The sequence below is a fragment of the Cervus canadensis genome, chromosome 22 (assembly GCF_019320065.1).
Source record: "Cervus canadensis isolate Bull #8, Minnesota chromosome 22, ASM1932006v1, whole genome shotgun sequence".
Taxonomy (NCBI): Eukaryota; Metazoa; Chordata; class Mammalia; order Artiodactyla; family Cervidae; genus Cervus; species Cervus canadensis.
The window spans coordinates 28,541,691-28,557,840 of NC_057407.1; the positions used below are offsets into that span (position 1 = coordinate 28,541,691).

At 39.0% G+C, this 16,150-nt stretch overlaps 1 protein-coding gene across 1 annotated transcript in view; it reads right to left on the reverse strand.

The window, feature by feature from the left end:
* Positions 1-2,019: 2,019 nt before the first annotated feature.
* MDFIC2 (MyoD family inhibitor domain containing 2) overlaps positions 2,020-16,150 on the reverse strand; it is a 107,385-nt gene continuing 93,254 nt past the window's right edge. The window contains exons 4-5 of the mRNA XM_043443178.1: positions 12,578-12,799; positions 2,020-4,134 (exon numbers count right to left, since the gene is read on the reverse strand). Coding sequence (XP_043299113.1) covers positions 3,878-4,134; positions 12,578-12,799 — 479 coding nt within the window. The 3' untranslated portion in view covers positions 2,020-3,877. The remainder of the gene's footprint in view (positions 4,135-12,577; positions 12,800-16,150) is intronic.

Consider the following 16,150-nt stretch of genomic DNA (forward strand, 5'->3'; position numbering starts at 1 on the left):
CACCAGACGGTGGCACTTTTTTTTTTTTTCCTTCTACTTTTTTGGCCACACTACATGGCATGTAGGATTTAGTTCCCCGACCACAGGTCAAACTCACAGCCCCTGCATTGGAAGCATGATGGAGTCTTAACCACTGGACCACCAGGAAAGACCAAGAAAGTGGCACTTTTATCTAGCACTGATGCAGATCCTGTCCTTACCTCCATCCCTCATCCTTTCTCACATTCTGGGATCCTTCATGGTGATGTAACGAGCTGTCTAGGCCTATGTAGAAAGTCCCGGTAATCCAGTTTTGGTCCAGTGTTGATTATAATCACTAGAAAATTATGCTCTATTCACTCTACCTTTCTAAACAAATCAATAGAGCCTCTCTATGGCATGCTCTGATTCATGGGGTCTCAAAGAGTCGGACACGACTGAGCGACTGAACTGACTGACTGAACTGATGGCTTCTCTTCTGGTTTTAACTCAGATATCTTTTTTGAAGAACACCCAACAAAATATTAAATCAAGTACTTAAATTTTATAATTTTATCACAGGTCATCAGTTTGTGTAACCTGGATGAACTTAACATTTAATGGGCAAAATTCTTAGAGTCAAAGTGCCTTACTTAAGTGTATGTACTGTTCTTTTGTTCAGTTTTGTAAAGGGAGAAATTTAGAGGCATTGGATAATGAATTCTGCCCTTCAGACATTTCCACCTACACGTTTATCCTTGAAAAAATGCTGATATGCTTTCATGTGATATTCCTATTTGTGAAGGTTCCCTGACTGAATATGTTGTCTCATTTCTTTGGGGAAAAAAAAAGAAAAAACTGAGGCGACTTTTGCCTTATTAACTTTGATTGTCCAGCATTGATAATTAATTTTGTAGGCCTATCAGCTTATGTAGTGGGGAAATTTCATTAGCAAGTTAAATGTAACTTCATTTCTTCATGGCTTCCCATATTTTGTAGGTCTTTAGAGGAGCAATGGTTTTATAAAAATCCATTGAGCAGAGCAAAGACAATGTACTTATCTGGTTATATTATGTAGGAAAAAAAATCTCTTTCTGGAATCCCTATAAAGGTTGTATGTTCTCAGAGCTCTCTTATCTAGTGTGCTTCCTTAAATCAGAGTGTTCTTTTCCCTAAGAAGCCCACCTTAAAGAACAACATTATCTTTATTTGTGATCACAGGCTTTCATCATGGCAGAAAAAAAATCTGAACCTTCTCAGACTCTGATATTTGTTTTTAATCAATAACCACGTTCCTTTTTCATCTGTCTTACCTCTGCAATTGCATTTTCCCAGCTGTGTATGCTTTATTGTGTAAGAATTCAATTGAAAGAGCCATTCATGTTTGCAAAAAGGATGATGTTTTATTATTGGTGATAAAGAAAAGAAATTTCACACTTTGTATAACCGACCCTTTCTTTTAGAGCATGGCAAATTCTGAAAGTGAGGAATAAGTTAACAAACCGTGGAAAGTGAGGCCACAGAAGGATCTTGTATTCTGACCACAGTATAAAATAAGACCTGACAATTTTTATGTCTTTAATTGACAAGTATTCAGTTCACTTCTAAAATGGATCATCTTTGCCCGATTTGAGGGTTATATAGACTAGAAAGAATAAGGGGATGATAGTCAACATATTTAACATTTATATGACATGGCCTGATTAATGAGATGAGATACCATATTATTGGGACAGGATCCCAAAGACCCTCTACAGGTCCAGATATTCTTTCTTGAGTGACTGGACTGTGAGGAGGTGGGTGGGGGCTCGGAGAGGGGTCAGGTGGTTAGGAGTATGGGAGAAGCCCTAAGGAGGCTCACAGTAGCAACTGTTTATGAGCCAGTCTGGTAGTATTTTGATATTTGAGCAACTGGAACAGGTATACAGCTGCCTGTATGGAGCTGCGTAGAGCTGAACTAAGAAGGAGAGGGAGGTGGGAGGGGGGATCGGGATTGGGAATACATGTAAATCCATGGCTGATTCAAAGAATAAAAAAAAAAAAAAAAAAAGAAGTAGAGAATGGGGTAATGCATGGCCATTAGAACTCACCGCTTTGAGTTTCTGACACTGCCATTAAATTACTGTATGATCTTGGATCAGTCAGTACTTGGGGGACTGTTTTTCTCTTATGAAAATATTGGGTAACAACTACTTTAGGTCCCCTTCTTAATAGTATATATTTTTCCATCCTAAAGATCTGCAAGTTCTATACATACAGTTGTCTCTAAGCTTCTAGAAAGAATTGAGACTATAGTGTTTCATAAGGTTGGGTTCTGTCTTGCTCTGTGCTTTGTGCATAACATGATAATTGAACAGGGACGAAGCCTGCAGTAGCCGTAGATACACTGGGTTACCAGGAACAAGACAAGAACAGTTCAATGTTTTTTATAAGGGCAGTTTAAAATATTTTCAGAAGATTAAGAGTTTTCAGTGTTTCGAGAAAGTTATTGCATAGTAGACAAATGTGCTAGTTGGCTACAGACACAAACCAAGTGTGCCTTTTGTCCCAGGTTGCCAAAGTCAGGCAAAGGTAGATATTTTGGAATTTGTTGTTGTTGTTGTTTGTCTAGATCATAAAAGTTCCCTTGACTCATTTCACTTTTGTGTTCTTTGTTTATTGATAAAGTGTGTTTTTTTTACACTTGATGAAGGTAGTGAGATAGCGCCATTAGAATATTTAAGAACACGTTTGTGAGCAGTGCCATGCCTACAGAGACTAAAGAAAATTCAAGTGACTTCAACCCCCACAAATTGTTTTAATTTGTTTGAATTGTTTGTTTTAACTTGTTTGAGTCAAAAGTTGCTTTCTAAGTTTATACCACATCTTACAAAGATTTGTTGTAAATATAAGGAAGTGCTCAATATAATTGTGAATCACTTGAATTTTCAGAAAAGGAAAAAAAGATATGGTTTCTGAAGCACATTCTGTGTTAGGAAACTCAGTGCTGAATAAGTACCTGCACATGTATTTCTTTCGGGTTCCTACACAACTGATCATTTAGTAAAATGAACTGGTTCTGTTTTAATATCCTGTTGCTTATTGTACCTGACAAACAGAAATGAGGAAAATGAAGAATTGACGATCTGGGGTCATTTTCTTGAAAGTTGCACATAAGTCCCATTTCTGCTTATTAGAATAAAAAAAAAGATTTTCTGTAACAAATTAAGAATATGCATAACCTGTTATGACATAGTCATAAGCATATAATAATATGGTCTAGAATTACAGTACTCTCTCGAAGTACATCATATTCAAAATTCACTGGATATGTCTTAGAGACATCTGTTGTAATTACAGGAACACGGTTTCTAATTCATTTAATTCCCTTTCCTACCTAAACTGTACATATAAGTGAATTTTAAGAGACTGTATAAATAAATTTTTAATTACAAAATGATGTTATACAATACATTATTAATAATAACCAACAATGCATAATGTTTATGCATGAGTCCATTGGAAAGACAAGCTAATGTATGTCAGTTCTAAAAGAATGCACTAATTTGTCCTGAATTTGTGAATGAAGTTGAATCCATGATGCAAGCCAATGAGTGCAATAACACAGAATGGTTCTGCATGCTATTTTGCAGTCAAGAAACATCTTGTACCTATGGCATTTAAGAAGTATTTAAGATTTGTTCATCACATGTGATCAAGATCTGATTTTTCAGCGAGCCATGCGGTAGGGAAATTTGGAACAAGACCATTGAGTTGACAATACTAGCTTTTTCCCAGACAGGTGCAGAATAAAATGGTCTAGAGCATCCAAGAAATGTGTACAGTCCTTACATTTCAGCACATGAAAATCACAGGCTCATTGTCATGAAGTTTCCCCTGAGGGCCAAAAGGTCTGCCTGAATGTGGTCCCTTTGTGGCACTAACGATAACAGATTTCTGAAATCTCCATGGCCAGCTCCAGACACTCACTGGTCTCATGACATTCAAAAAGGCTGCAGTCAATGTCACAGTTGCAGTTGCAGTCATTCCGGGAGTGGCTTTCATCTGAGGTGTGATGGTACCTGTGAGAGGGGCAGCAAACATTGATACACACAGTTTCACACGTGTCCGGGAGCATCAGGAGACAATCCAAAAACTGGCAGAACAGACAGGCGAGGATAAGGGAGGCGCAGTCCTCTGTTGAAAGAAGAAAGAAAGACAATTATATGTGGCTCATCTGGGGACGCAGATGCAGGGCAAGCATGTGCAGTGGTGTGCTTGATAACTTTATAGCCACCTCTTAATTATTTATTCATATTGGGGGTGATGTACACCGTTATTTTCTCAAGTGCTCCCACCCCCGTCCAGTACTCACTCTAGTTAAGTAATTGCTTTATTAACTTCTTGAGCATTTCCTATTGATTCCACATAATCTGGTTATTTAAAGTGCTGTCCCTTTTCTAAACTCCTGTATTTACATTGTGTGTAGAGGTGCTGGGAAGCTGCACAATTAGCTACCTCTCTTGAAACCTTGCAGTGGTCTGAAAAATAGCAAGTCCTCCCCAAGTGCTGGGAGCTTTCAGGAGCAATTAGATTTGGGGACAAGGAGAGACCATCCACATTTCTGGCTTCTCGTCACAAGGCTTTGTTATTTGTTTGATGTGGATTCCAGTAAATCTGCCACACCCATATTCAATGCCAGTGAAAAGCACATTTCAAAACCTAACAGAAATTACTTTTTAAATAATCGTAGTTGTTTGTGGTAGTCTATTATTTGTAAGCCCTCTCTCATTTTTCCTCCAGTTATGTAAAGCCTTGATTTTATATAGTTAAATGAAATATATCATCATTATACACCTAAAATGATATAAATCTTATCAATCCTCTGTAAGAAAACTGTTTTAGAAATTTGCTATGCAGGCTTGTAAAAATATGAAAAGTATCTCTAAGGCATTGAAGGTAATTGGTAATTCTAGCCAAGCAGCTGTGATGGGTTATGGATTATTATTATTATTATTATTATTATTTTTGGTTTGTTTCTATAAAAGGAATTAGTTAGAAGATGCAGCAGCTCTTTTGTTAAAATTATAACTTCTTTCCTTTTCTTTCTTCATCTCTTCATCCTTCCTCCTTCCCTCCCTCCTTCCTTCCTTTTTTTTTTTTAGTTAAGAAAATCTCAAAAACTTGTAAGGGTTTTGAAAAAGGGTAGGTAAGTGTTCATGTGATATATCATCTAATTAATTAAAATCAGTATACTGAAGACTGCTAATGGTTGAAAGTAACTAATTTTAGTGTGAATTGGGGGAAATTCCCCTCTCCTAATGGGCGTATCAATCAGTTAACATTATTAGACTTTTGTAATCTATTTTTCCTCCATTAAGAATGTTAGTAATCTTTGGTTTTCAGACTTCAGTTGACTGACTACACAAGCCTGCAAATTCTGTTCTCTGTATCATCTGCCAATGCTGTCTAAATGTTTTTAGGTCCCCATTCACTGACTTCTTAAGAATGTCTTAAGGAAAACTTTTTTCTGTTATTCATAACAGAACTGCTGTTCCGTTTCACAACACTGCTTAGTGTTTAAGAGAAGGGAGAACATGGAAATTCTCTGAAAGGGAACAAATATTTTAAATAAACTCATTCTAGTTTATTTAAAAATATGTATACATATATAAAGGTCTCAAATGAGTTCTGCATATAGGTAAACAAAAATCTTCCTTTATCCCTCAGTCCCTCTGCCCCTCTCCCCAGCCTCTCACCCTCTGATTCTTTCTTCCCAGTAAGACAGAGTGGTAAAGAACCATGCCATAACTTTTATGACCACTTTAATTGCTATATATTGTTGCAGGTGCTGTGGCCATTACTCAGTATTTGTAGTTTAGGTGGCCTATTTCATAATACGTCTATGGTGTGTGTACTCATCTCTTCGCCAGACAGGGTGTATTTTTATTCCCTCAGAGCCAGCTTCTATCATGTGGCCAACTCACCTATATCTCATAAGTCACTACAAATCACCCACAAAAATTCAGAAGTGAGTGAGTGCCGTTCATAGACTCTAATCTCAGTATGCATTTCTGAAGAGGGCGTGTTGGTGGTCAAAGATCTTGGGCATAAAGCCTCATCCCTTTTTTTTTTAATGCCAAGACTGCTGCTCTAGCAGCCCCTGGCAAAGAAGAGGCTCTCAGGAGAAAATATTCCAAGCAAATGCTCCATGATCTCTTAGACTGGAGAATCAGAGACTTACTCAGGTCTGTGACCATATAAAAGTAATTTACCCACCAGATCCTGTCATTTGTAAGTATTACAAGACTGAAAGTTTGGCTTAGAAATAAGTCAGGTTGGGTGCAGGGTGTCCTCTGGGGATGGGAGCTGGTATTTCCTATCAGAGTATGAAAACCTGTTTGTGAAATGGCCTTGTAATTTCCTGTGGGTATATAACTGTTTGGTTTGAATCCTCTTGCCAACATCTCCTCAAGTTGTCAGACCCTGGAGGTCTCTGCTTCTGATGTACACCATAGATTTTATGTATAATATTATATATATCATACTATATATATATATATATATATTGATCTAATCCTTTGGTCAAGTTGGCATTTGTTTCCTTCCTTGCCTCTATCTTGCACTTGAGAATAGAGCCCATTATTCTTTTTCTGTTTATAAGTCAGTCCTTTTTATTTGGTTATAAAAGCAGAGCCTCTAGCCCAGAAAAACATGGCAACATTAATGAATTGAAAACAGATTTTTCCCCCACTTTCAAGTGTGTTCCACACAGTTCCTAAAAGACGTATTAAATAATTCTGCATGATCAGGGGAAACTGTTTTACATGTGGTCCATTTTTGTTTGCACAAAAGTAGAGTAAGCAGTTCAGGGGAAAATTCTCAACTGTTTGAAAAGAGAATTAGACTTTCCATTCTCCTGAATGGGTATATTTTCCTTTGCCTGCCGTATTCCTTGGGACTTTAATGTTGCATAAACTTGATGTTCCATAGCCTATCATTAGCACTCTTCTTGGCCCATCTAAAACATCATGCCATCGTGCCCAGCATCCATCCAGCTGCCTGTGTCTCATCTCTTCCGAACTGTCTTCAGAACATCTCTCACTTACCAAGGCCACATTGCATCATGGGGCTCCCTCTTTCCCACATTCCACAAACCTGTCTCTTCCATAATTTTATCTTGTGAATGGCTCCTGAACACACATATGGATTGCCTCAAAGCTGCAACTCATTCCTGTCATTTTTCTTTTCCTCGTCATGCTCTCCCCAACCAATTCTCTCCTGAGTTTCACTGATTCTGTTGCAGATTCCTATTTTAAACTCGTCAGCCTCTGTCCACTGTCTCAGCTGTGGCCACCATCAGGTCCCTGGAAACAGCCTCCTGTCCAGGACACTGCTTCCACATGAGCCCATCTCAAATTCATTAGCCCCTGTGATATTTAAAATCATAAATTAGAACATCTCACTCTCCCTTTAGAATCAGGTCCTAAATCCTTAACCTCAGGCTACAAAGCTCTCTGCTTTGAATTTTCTCTTTGGTTTTATCTTTTTCCAAATGCCCTTCTCTCTGTGGCTTCTGCTAGTGCCACTTACTTCTGTTTTGTCTACTAATAGTTACTAGTGGCCGAAGAGCTAATGTCCGAGCTGCTGATCTACTGGAGACCAGGAGGGAACAAAAGAAGAGGTGGCAGAGCTTTCCTATTATTGCTAATTTCCTCACTTGGCTTTTCAGCTGTCTTCATACCTTTGTAACACATTCCTTATGTATTAAATTCCTTTAGTTGAACTACCTGACATCACAGCATAGTCTCCTATGTTGCTGTCAGGATACCCATCTCATTTCTCACTTCTTCCTTCCTTAAACCTGAGTTAAAGGAGATCTGAGACCTTCAGGCCGTTCAGGCGAATGTGGTATTTGCCTTTGAGCAAGAAGCCATGACAAAAACCCTCTTAGGGTGCTTTTATTTCCTCTTTGCTTCCACCCACAGGGTGCATGGAGGATGTGAAGACTGTGAAGTGCTAAGTGATACTCTTATGACCCTGAAGGACTATTGCAGCCTCTGGACCATTCCAAGTGTAATTAGAATATTGGCTATTTAAGGGGCAGAATCTGTTTCTGTTTTGTATATACATTCATTTGTGTTACTTTTAGGTCCCACATATAAAGTTTGTCTTTCTCTGCCTGACTTATTTCACTAAGCATAATATTCTGTAGGTCCATCTAAGTTGTTGCAAGTGCCAGTACTTCATTCTTTTTTATGATTGAGTAGTATTCCACTGTGGAGAAGGCAATGGCAACCCACTCCAGTACTCTTGCCTGGAAGATCCCATGGGTAGAGGAGCCTGGTAGGCTGCAGTCCATGGGGTCGCAAAGAGTCAGACACACTGAGCGACTTCACTTTCACTTTTCACTTTCATGCGTTGGAGAGGGAAATGGCAACCCACTCCAGTGTTCTTGCCTGGAGAATCCCAGGGACGGGGGAGCCTGGTGGGCTGCCGTCTATGGGGTCGCACAGAGTCGGACACGACTGAAGCGACTTAGCAGCAGCAGCAGCAGTATTCCATTGTATATGTACACCATATCTTACTGTGGTTGCTAAAGGGGAGATAGAAAGTGGGGGCAAATTAGGGGTATGGGCTTCACAGACACAAACTACAGTATATAAAATAGGTAAGCAACAAGGATATACTGAACAGCACAGGAAATTATACCTGTTATTTTGTTATATCCTATAGTAGAGTATAATCTGCAAGAATACTGAATCACTATGCTCTATACTTGAAGCTAACACAGTCCTGGAAATCAAGCAAACTTCAATTTTAAAGAGGCAGGGAACTCCCCTCATGGTCCAGTTGTTAAGATTCTGCACTTCCAATGCAGGGGGCACAGGTTTGATCCCTGGTCAGGGAACTTAGGATCCCACGTGCTTCACCACACAGCCACAAAATAAAAAAAATAAATATGGGGGAAAAGGAGAGGCAGAATCTGCCTTATTAGAATGGATCACATTTAGTTATAATGGAGAAGGTAACAGTGCAGAGGAGTTTCCACTAGTGCGCCTGAGGTCAGTCCCTCATTCACGGTCCTGTCATCTCTGAGTTTGCCCTTCTAGCTGTCATTGTTCTGGCCACCACCATGTCTGGAATGAGGAGGAGGGCGGAACTAGCGGTCGCTGTAGCTGCCCTCTGTGGTCCCTCTTACACTTCTCAACTCCAGAAGCATACCTCCTGCATCTTTGGGAATCATTTTCCAAAGTGGCAAGAACATGGTTTAAAAAAATACAGATTAAAAAAAAAAATCCTATCCTCTTCTCCCAAAACAAAATTAAAAACAAAAACAAAAGACAAGATGAACCTCATCCAAACCCCATATTCTGGTACATTATGGTTAATGTTCTGTCACCGAGAGAATTTGGTATTAATAACAAGATTCATGACATGGTGGCTCCAACTGGTTACTGGAAGTTTTTGGTTCAAAAGTATAAAAATTGGTTCCCACTCCCCCAACATTAAGTTCTTCAAAAAAGTCTGTAATGCAGAATGGGAACAGATAAAGTGTGACTGCCTTTCTCTAGCTGGGGTATCATCCCTGATTTTATCAATTTTAATAGCTACTTAAATATGTCAGGATCTATTTAAGTTCAGACAAGCACAACTAACATTCAAGGTAGTTCTTTAGAACTAGAATGACTAGATTTGGGTGATACTTAGTAAATTTGTGCTTATGTTTTTTTCTGAGCAAATGAACTGAAATAATTATAAAATTGAAACATTTTATAAGATGACACTATTGCATTTAATTGTATGAAATTTACAGTGTAGAAAATGTAATCATTTTATTCAGTAGTCCATGGTGTAATTAAGACTATTCTTTTGAGGTGTCTTATATTTATGATCTTCCTCTTCCACTTGGATGAGACACCTCAGATTCAAAATTATACATCCATTAGGTATATTCTCAGGATTCTTTTTAAGGAGCCTGTTTTCTCATAGCATGTATATCCCTGGTTTTATCATCCACCGGGATGCTTTTATAGTCAGAACATAGAAGCAGAAGCACAGATAGTGCTCTGGACTTCTCCCCTTTTCTTCAGGAGTGGGACCACACAGGATGAGCCATGATTTAATAATAATGTCGCAGCACATAGTGTGTGATGTGCAGTAAAGATCCTTCTTAAATTCCCATCAGAGCACACACCATGAACTGTGCTAATGGATGTAGCACATTTTACAAAATCTGCATGTGTGAGGCTTCTCCATCCTTGTTTTAAGTGGGGCAATGTATATAAATAATAGATATTAGCAATTAAGCATCCATTCCTATGCACTCATCTATATATTTGAAAATAAATTAACCACAAACTACATGAAAGTGGATGCAATCTTCTCTTTTCCCTTCTGTTTCCCCTGCTGTTCCTGAAAGATATTTCTGTATTTATCTCAGTATGAACAATGACCCCAGCTCTCAATTTCTGCATCCTTAAATTAATTACTATCAAAATTTCCTAAAATGAAGTGAATCTGATTTAACTGTTTTAGTTCCTTGATGTTTGCTGTCTAGGATAATAAGAGTTTCTTCACACTGTTTGTGGGCCCTTGCCTGGATGTTTTACTCTCTCCTTTAACCAGATACCAAAAGTGTTTACCTTGGTAGGGAGATTCTTTTTTTTTTTTTTACAACTAGGGAAATGAAGGGTAAGCTATTACCTGGGTTGTTAGCTTAATATTGGAATTTCCTGGACCAGAGTAGCCTTGGTCCAGGCCTTAACAAGACAGTCTAATTCAGTGGTCTTCATGAATCTCCTTTGCTCTTTTGTAGAGTGAATAGTTGTTTTTTTCCTACATGAGGCACCAGAGTGGAGTTGCTGTTTTAATAGAATAGTCATTTGGGTCTTCCCTGAGAATACAAGGGTTCAGGCAACATGCTGACTGCATTGTCCTTCTCATTCTGCCAAGATACCTGATAAGACAGGTCAGAGTGGTTCTGTTGTACGTGTGTGTGTGTGTGGATATATATAATGGGAATTCCTGATTCTGGAATCATTACAAGAGCTGTGTAACCCTGACATGATTTGACAAAACTCTTTACTGTCACAATGCTGAGAACTCTGTTGTATTGTCTGTCTTCTTGATTAGCATCAGGCTCTAACAAAACCAGAAATATGGACATCATCTTGACTCAAGGTCATAACCTGGCAGTCTACAGGCCAAAGTTAGCCAAAATCCATGTCTTGTGAGTATCTGGGGCTTTATAAAGGAAGTTGGCAACATCATAAGTGTTACCAACACTTACAAATTGAGAGGTTGCATGTAACATTCTAGGTCTGGCGACTCTGAACCTCTTTTTCCTTCTGGCAACAATTGGTTGGAGCTGAGTAGAGGTAGCGCTCTTCACCTTGCCATGATACTGACCAGTCCCTATTGTTTACCTCCAGGCTTCATTATTCGCATTATCACCTGGCAGCTGCAGGCGGTCCTGTCTGTAGCTTCTGGTCTAAAGCATCCATGACAGCATTTTCACAAGATCATATATAACATGTATTAGAAATCTTTTCCTTACTTTTTAAACCCGTAATCATAATAAAAGCAAAAATTAGACACTTATTATGTGATAGACTTTGTCCTGGATGTTTTACCCATGCTATTTCATTTGATCTTCAAAACACCGTATGGTGTGTTACTAGCACGATTATATAACTGAAAGTCTGAGATTCATAGGTGGTAAAACTTTTATCCAGTTTTATACAGTGAATAAATTTGAGTCAGGAATTAAGCTGATGTGATTTCAAAGTTCCTGTTATACAGAGTTCATTTCATTTTTTGTCTTATTTTGAAAGGCAAATATGAATTTAAATATAGACCAGAAACTATACCCTGTTATGTTTTCCTTTGAGAAACTTTGAGTTTTCCTTAAATGCAAATATCAATATGGAATATTATAAAGCTCTTGAATGATTTGCATCTTCTGTAAAGGTCACTGCAAAGTTAGCCTGACTAAAATTCCATATGTCTTAGTCTGAAGTCCATTACTTTGAACTTGACTATGCTGATCATTTAACATCAGCTCAGTTTGAAATTGGTTTTGCAAATGAAACATGCCTCTTATGTTATACATCGAGATGGTTTGGTGTAGCTTTACACTGATTCAAATGCCTAGGAGGTAGTGTTACCAGAGGAACCAACCTTCTCCCACAAGCTGCTGATATCAGCATCCTTATAGTTAAAGAAGTCTATTTTTACACTTTTTCAACTTTTTGATACTATTCCACTCTGCCTTCTTCTCCTCTCAGTCCTCTCAGTCTAGACTCAAAGGTTGAATAGTTCCAGATCCAAGAAGAGAAAAAAATTGGCCATTTTTAAAATTACTTCAGCGCTCCATAGCAAGGATGATTATACCTCACTCGAGCTATTTAAAACACTTTGCCTCAGACTCCCACCTTTGAGAGCAAACAACCTGCCAAGCACCTCGTAATTGCAAGGTGACCTTGACATGTGTCATTCACCAGAGTTTTCAAATCAAAGTCTTCCTGTTTAATATTCATAAAGACTTTCCCCCCCCCCAACAGCATATGTGATGATTTTCCAGGGGCCGGGGGTTGGGGAGCTTTATTTAGAGATGGGTTGATTGTGAGAAACATACCATCAGTGTCTCTCGGATGAACTGAAGTATCAGTTTGGAGGTAGGAAAATTTCGTCTGCCTTTCTTCAAGGGAGGACAGTGATATGCTGGATTCTGACAGTTTTTTCTCACTGGGGGTTTCCTTGGCTGGTCCATCTGTGATATTGAATTCTGATACTGAATTTATAACGATAGCATTAATGGCTTTCTCGTCTGCCTGCTTTTCATTTGTGAGTTGCACATCTAGATGAAAAAAGAAAACACACATACAGAGACCTGCTGTAGTTGACATGACCTAGAGATCCAAAAATGGATGTTTGCAGACAAATTCCCATGCTAGACTTTTATAAGATTAAAATATTATTTGAAAGTATGAAACATTACTGAATAGGATTATTTTGAATGAAAATATATGTAAGAATAAAAGTGCAATAATTATAAAATTTAAAACACATTGCAACTTTCACATTTCATGGTAATCTGTAACACTAGTTTCCATGGTGGTCTTTGTAGTAATGGGTGGGAGAAGCAAGGCATTCATTCACTGTAATTAACAAAAATCTCATAAAATGTTGTCAGCTTATTGTCATAATGTGTTGTGGATCTCAGAAGTAGTATTGGGTTAGCCAAAAGTTGGTTTGGGTTTTTCTCTAACATCTCATTGAGAAACCTGAACCAAACTTTTTGGCCAATAAAAGGATTTTTAAATGCTGGACAGTACTGTTTAATAGTGTGTATGGTCTCAATCAAGTTGTTGCATTTCTGTGTCTTTACAGACCTCAGTTTCCTTCCCTGTATAAGAAACGGGGTCACACATAACCAGCCTATAAGCTCATTTCTGTGTCTGTGCTTGAAGACTCTTTAGTTGCCAGTCTTTTCTCTGCTTTGCCATTTGTTAGGTCCTTATAAAGGTGATAGTCTTTGTGGCTTTGAGGGTGTGCTTCCTGGGGAGCAGGCTTTTATTTCCATATAACAACCTGGCAGGGAACATCTAGCAAGGTCTTTGAGATTCTGGTTTGGAGAGGCGCAGGGAAGACTGAGAAAACCTAGATGCTTCGACTGTTTCCCAACTCCCATGTTTGTCTGCTGATTCCCGCATGATACCTGAGGGTGTTAACACGGGGCTGGGCCCTCAGAATTCAGTGCTGCCTGACTGGGGTTTCCCTGGTGGTTCAGACACTAAAGAATCTGCCTGCAATGCGGGAGACCCAGGGCCAGTCCCTGGGTCAGGAAGATCCCCTGGAGAAGGGAATAGCAATCCATTCCAGTATTCTTGCCTGGAGGATTCCATGGACAGAGAAACCTGGTGGGCTACAATCCATGGGGTCACAGAGAGTCAGACATGACTGAGTGACTAACACAACAACAACAGAGGTATAGTCACTGGCTTTTAGAAATGTCGAACAAAAGAAAAGAAATGTCGAACAAATCAGCAATGCAGTAAAACGTTGAGGAGCATACAACAGAAGCATACCACAAAATCAGGTTAGAGAGAGACCAGACAGGGCAGTGGTGCAAACATATAGCTTACTTGCACCAGTGAAGTGATCCAGAGGTGGAGAGAAGGGTTAACAGATGTGAAACACACATCCAAACTGATTCCCAGGGACTTCTCCAGACCGAAACAAGCCCCAGTCCTGGGGATCGGGCAGCACTATTGGGAAATAATGAAGATCCTTTCTGGAGAATTTCCTTTTCCATCACTAGCCCAGTCCCTGATTCAGTAATGCTCACTGAGTGACTGAGATCAATAAAAGAGTTGGCAACCTGGTTTAATTCTCCTGTGCTTAGGCAGCTCAGTGCGAGAAGTATCTTCTTGCCAACTCCATTTTCATGGTCCTTTAAGAAGTTGCTTCTTAGTTTGAAGCAGATGGAAATCTCTATTTGATCCTACCTGCTAGGACAGGGGTTCCTGGACCTATCTACAGAGTAGAATCATCTTGGAAATCTTTTAAAACTTGGAAATATTTTAAAGATCAGGCACCCCCTCTACCCCTTTAACAGATTGGATTACAGTTCCTCAGAGATTTTGGAAGCTCCCCAGGAGATTCCAACATGCGGACAAGTTTGAGAACCACTGCCATAGTGACCTTCTGCTTTTGAGAGTGGAAAAAGAAGAGAACAGGCTACTGATAGGTACGTCAGTGATTTTCAGAAGCTAACTATGAAACAGTTGCTCTCCAAAGGCTCCTAACTGGTGTGAGAGCTGACAGTATTGCACACACAATTGTCTTCAGCCTTTTTTGTTTCTTTCTGAGCCTCTAAATAGACTTGACTTTCAGCAGTGCTTAATTTTTATTTTCTGTCTCTTATGCTCTTGGCTTTAAATCTCTTGGATTCAGTTTGGTTCACCTTAAAAGGGATTGGCAGAAACAGGGGTTCAGGAAAGCATTTATTGTTGATAGCATTTAATGTAATATCAACCTAGACAGCATATTAAAAACCAGAGACATCAGTTTGACTACAAAGGTACATAGAGCCAAAGCTATGGTTTTTCTAGTGATCACATATGGATGTGAGAGTGGGACCATAAAAGAAGGCTAAGCACTGCAGAATGTATGCTTTCTAACCTCATTTTTAACTTTCCAACTCTCAAGAGAGGACTCTCGAGAGTCCGTTAGACAGCTAGGAGATCAAACCAGTCAATCCTAAAAGAAATCAACTCTGAATATTCATTGGAAGGATTGATACTGAAACTGAAGCTCCAATACTTTGGGCACCTGATGCAAAGAGCCGACTCACTGTAAAAGACTGTCATGCTGGGAAAAATTGATGGCAAGAGGAGGAGAGGTGACAGAGAATGAGTTAGTTGGAAAGCATCACAGACTCAATGGACATGAGTTTGAGCAAACTCAGGGGTATGGTGAAGGACAGGGAAGCCTGGTGTGCTGCAGTCCATGGGGTTGCAAAGAGTTAGATACAACTTAGCAACTGAATAACAGTAATAACAGTGTAATATTGAATTGATAGAATTAGCTCAACAGGTTGAGAAACTCTTGGATTCTAACTCAGGAGAGGTTCGTGGATTTAAGATAATGATGATAATGGTAAAAAAGAATATTTTTCTTGCTTGGATATCAAAGTGTCGACTAACCACCTATAATCACAAATAGTCATTCAAATTATGCTTTCAGTACTCTGAGAAGTACTGACATTTGGGGCCAGATAATTCTTTGTCACAGGGAAATTATAGAATGTTTAACAATATCCCAGTCTTCTCCCTACCTGATGCCAGCAACACCAATTGCCCCAGGATACAATAAACAAAAATGTCTGTGGATATTGCCAGATTTCCTCCAAGGGTTAAAATCACCCATTTTGAATACCAAACCACTGCCTTAAATGTGTGTGTGTGTGTGTGTGAGCGTGCACACACACACACACACACACACACACACAATTGTATACATTTTATGTCAAGTGTTCTGTGTTACCACTATGTACCTTATTTAAGCATCACAAAGACACTAGGAGGCAGTTTTTGTCAGCCTTCCAGAATACATGGGAAATGTATAAATTGGTACCCCAAGTTAACAGATGAATGAGTAAAACCAAAGCTTAGGAAGTTTATTTAGATAAGTTGCCTGAAGCTTC